The following is a 914-nucleotide window of genomic DNA, read 5'->3' as shown; positions in this document are numbered from 1 at the left end:
ACAAAACCCCCCATTTCCCAGCCTTCAGCGCCACCGGGAAGTTTGCCCGGCCCTAAAAGCTCCAGGACACGCAGCCACAGCCCCTAAAGCCCCCTTGGGGTCGGGGACAGGGGGGGGGTCCCACAAGCCCCGAGGACCCCAAAGCATCACAGCAAAATCCACCCCAAATCCTCCCCCAGCTCCAGCCCGGGGCAGATTTTCCGTACGGGGTAGAAAAGGGAGGAGGGTGAGGAGGGATTTGTCACCTTCCAGGAGCCTCTGGATCTCCTCCGGGATCTTGGGATCCATGGGAATCCTTCCCACGGGAGCCAACCCCGCTGCGACAGCGCCGGGGCAGGGACAGAGCGAGGAGGAAGCGGAGAGGGCGGGGACACCCCAAAAAGAGGAGGAGGAACCTTTTAGGGCGCCGATTCCTCCTCCTTTCAAACCGCAGGGGAGCATTCCCAGCTGTCCTGGGCGCTCCCCAAAATTCCAGGTGGGAAAAGCTGAGCTCCGGGCAAGGAGTCGCACCCGGGCCTGGATGAGCTTTCCCAGCGGGAATCTCCTCCAGGAGCTCGGCTCGGCTCACCTGGAGCCTCCCGGGGCTGTTCCTGAGCCTGGCTGGAGCCGGGATTGGGATTTTTCCCGGTTTTCCCCCCAAATCCGCAGGGGAAGGAGGTGGTGCTTGGATGTCCTGGAATGGAAGTTCCCCTTTTCCCCGTTTCCTGCGTGGAAAAAGGGCTTGGATTGTAAAAATAAAGGCGCCGTTTGTCCCACCCTGCGATGTGGGAGCTGCGCCGGCAGAGCCGGGCTGCGGAAAAGAGGGAAAAACTCCTGGGAATGCGGGGATTTCCGCATGGAAATGTGGGGAAAACTCCTGGGAATGCGGGGATTTCCGCATGGAAATGCTCCTGGAAATACAGAGATGCTCGTCC

The 914-nt window shown here is 60.9% G+C and overlaps 1 protein-coding gene across 1 annotated transcript in view; it reads right to left on the bottom strand.

The window, feature by feature from the left end:
* The window catches only part of SKAP1 (src kinase associated phosphoprotein 1), a 114,832-nt gene extending 114,478 nt beyond the window's left edge, over positions 1-354 (bottom strand). Inside the window, exon 1 of the mRNA XM_017740567.1 lies at positions 246-354. Within this exon, the coding sequence (XP_017596056.1) occupies positions 246-288 (43 nt within the window). The 5' untranslated portion in view covers positions 289-354. The remainder of the gene's footprint in view (positions 1-245) is intronic.
* Positions 355-914: the final 560 nt, after the last annotated feature.

The sequence above is a fragment of the Corvus brachyrhynchos genome, unplaced genomic scaffold (genome assembly GCF_000691975.1).
Source record: "Corvus brachyrhynchos isolate BGI_N302 unplaced genomic scaffold, ASM69197v1 scaffold47, whole genome shotgun sequence".
Classification (NCBI taxonomy): Eukaryota; Metazoa; Chordata; class Aves; order Passeriformes; family Corvidae; genus Corvus; species Corvus brachyrhynchos.
The sequence above is the reverse complement of the archived record's forward strand: the minus strand, read 5'-3'. Positions and strand labels throughout refer to the sequence as shown.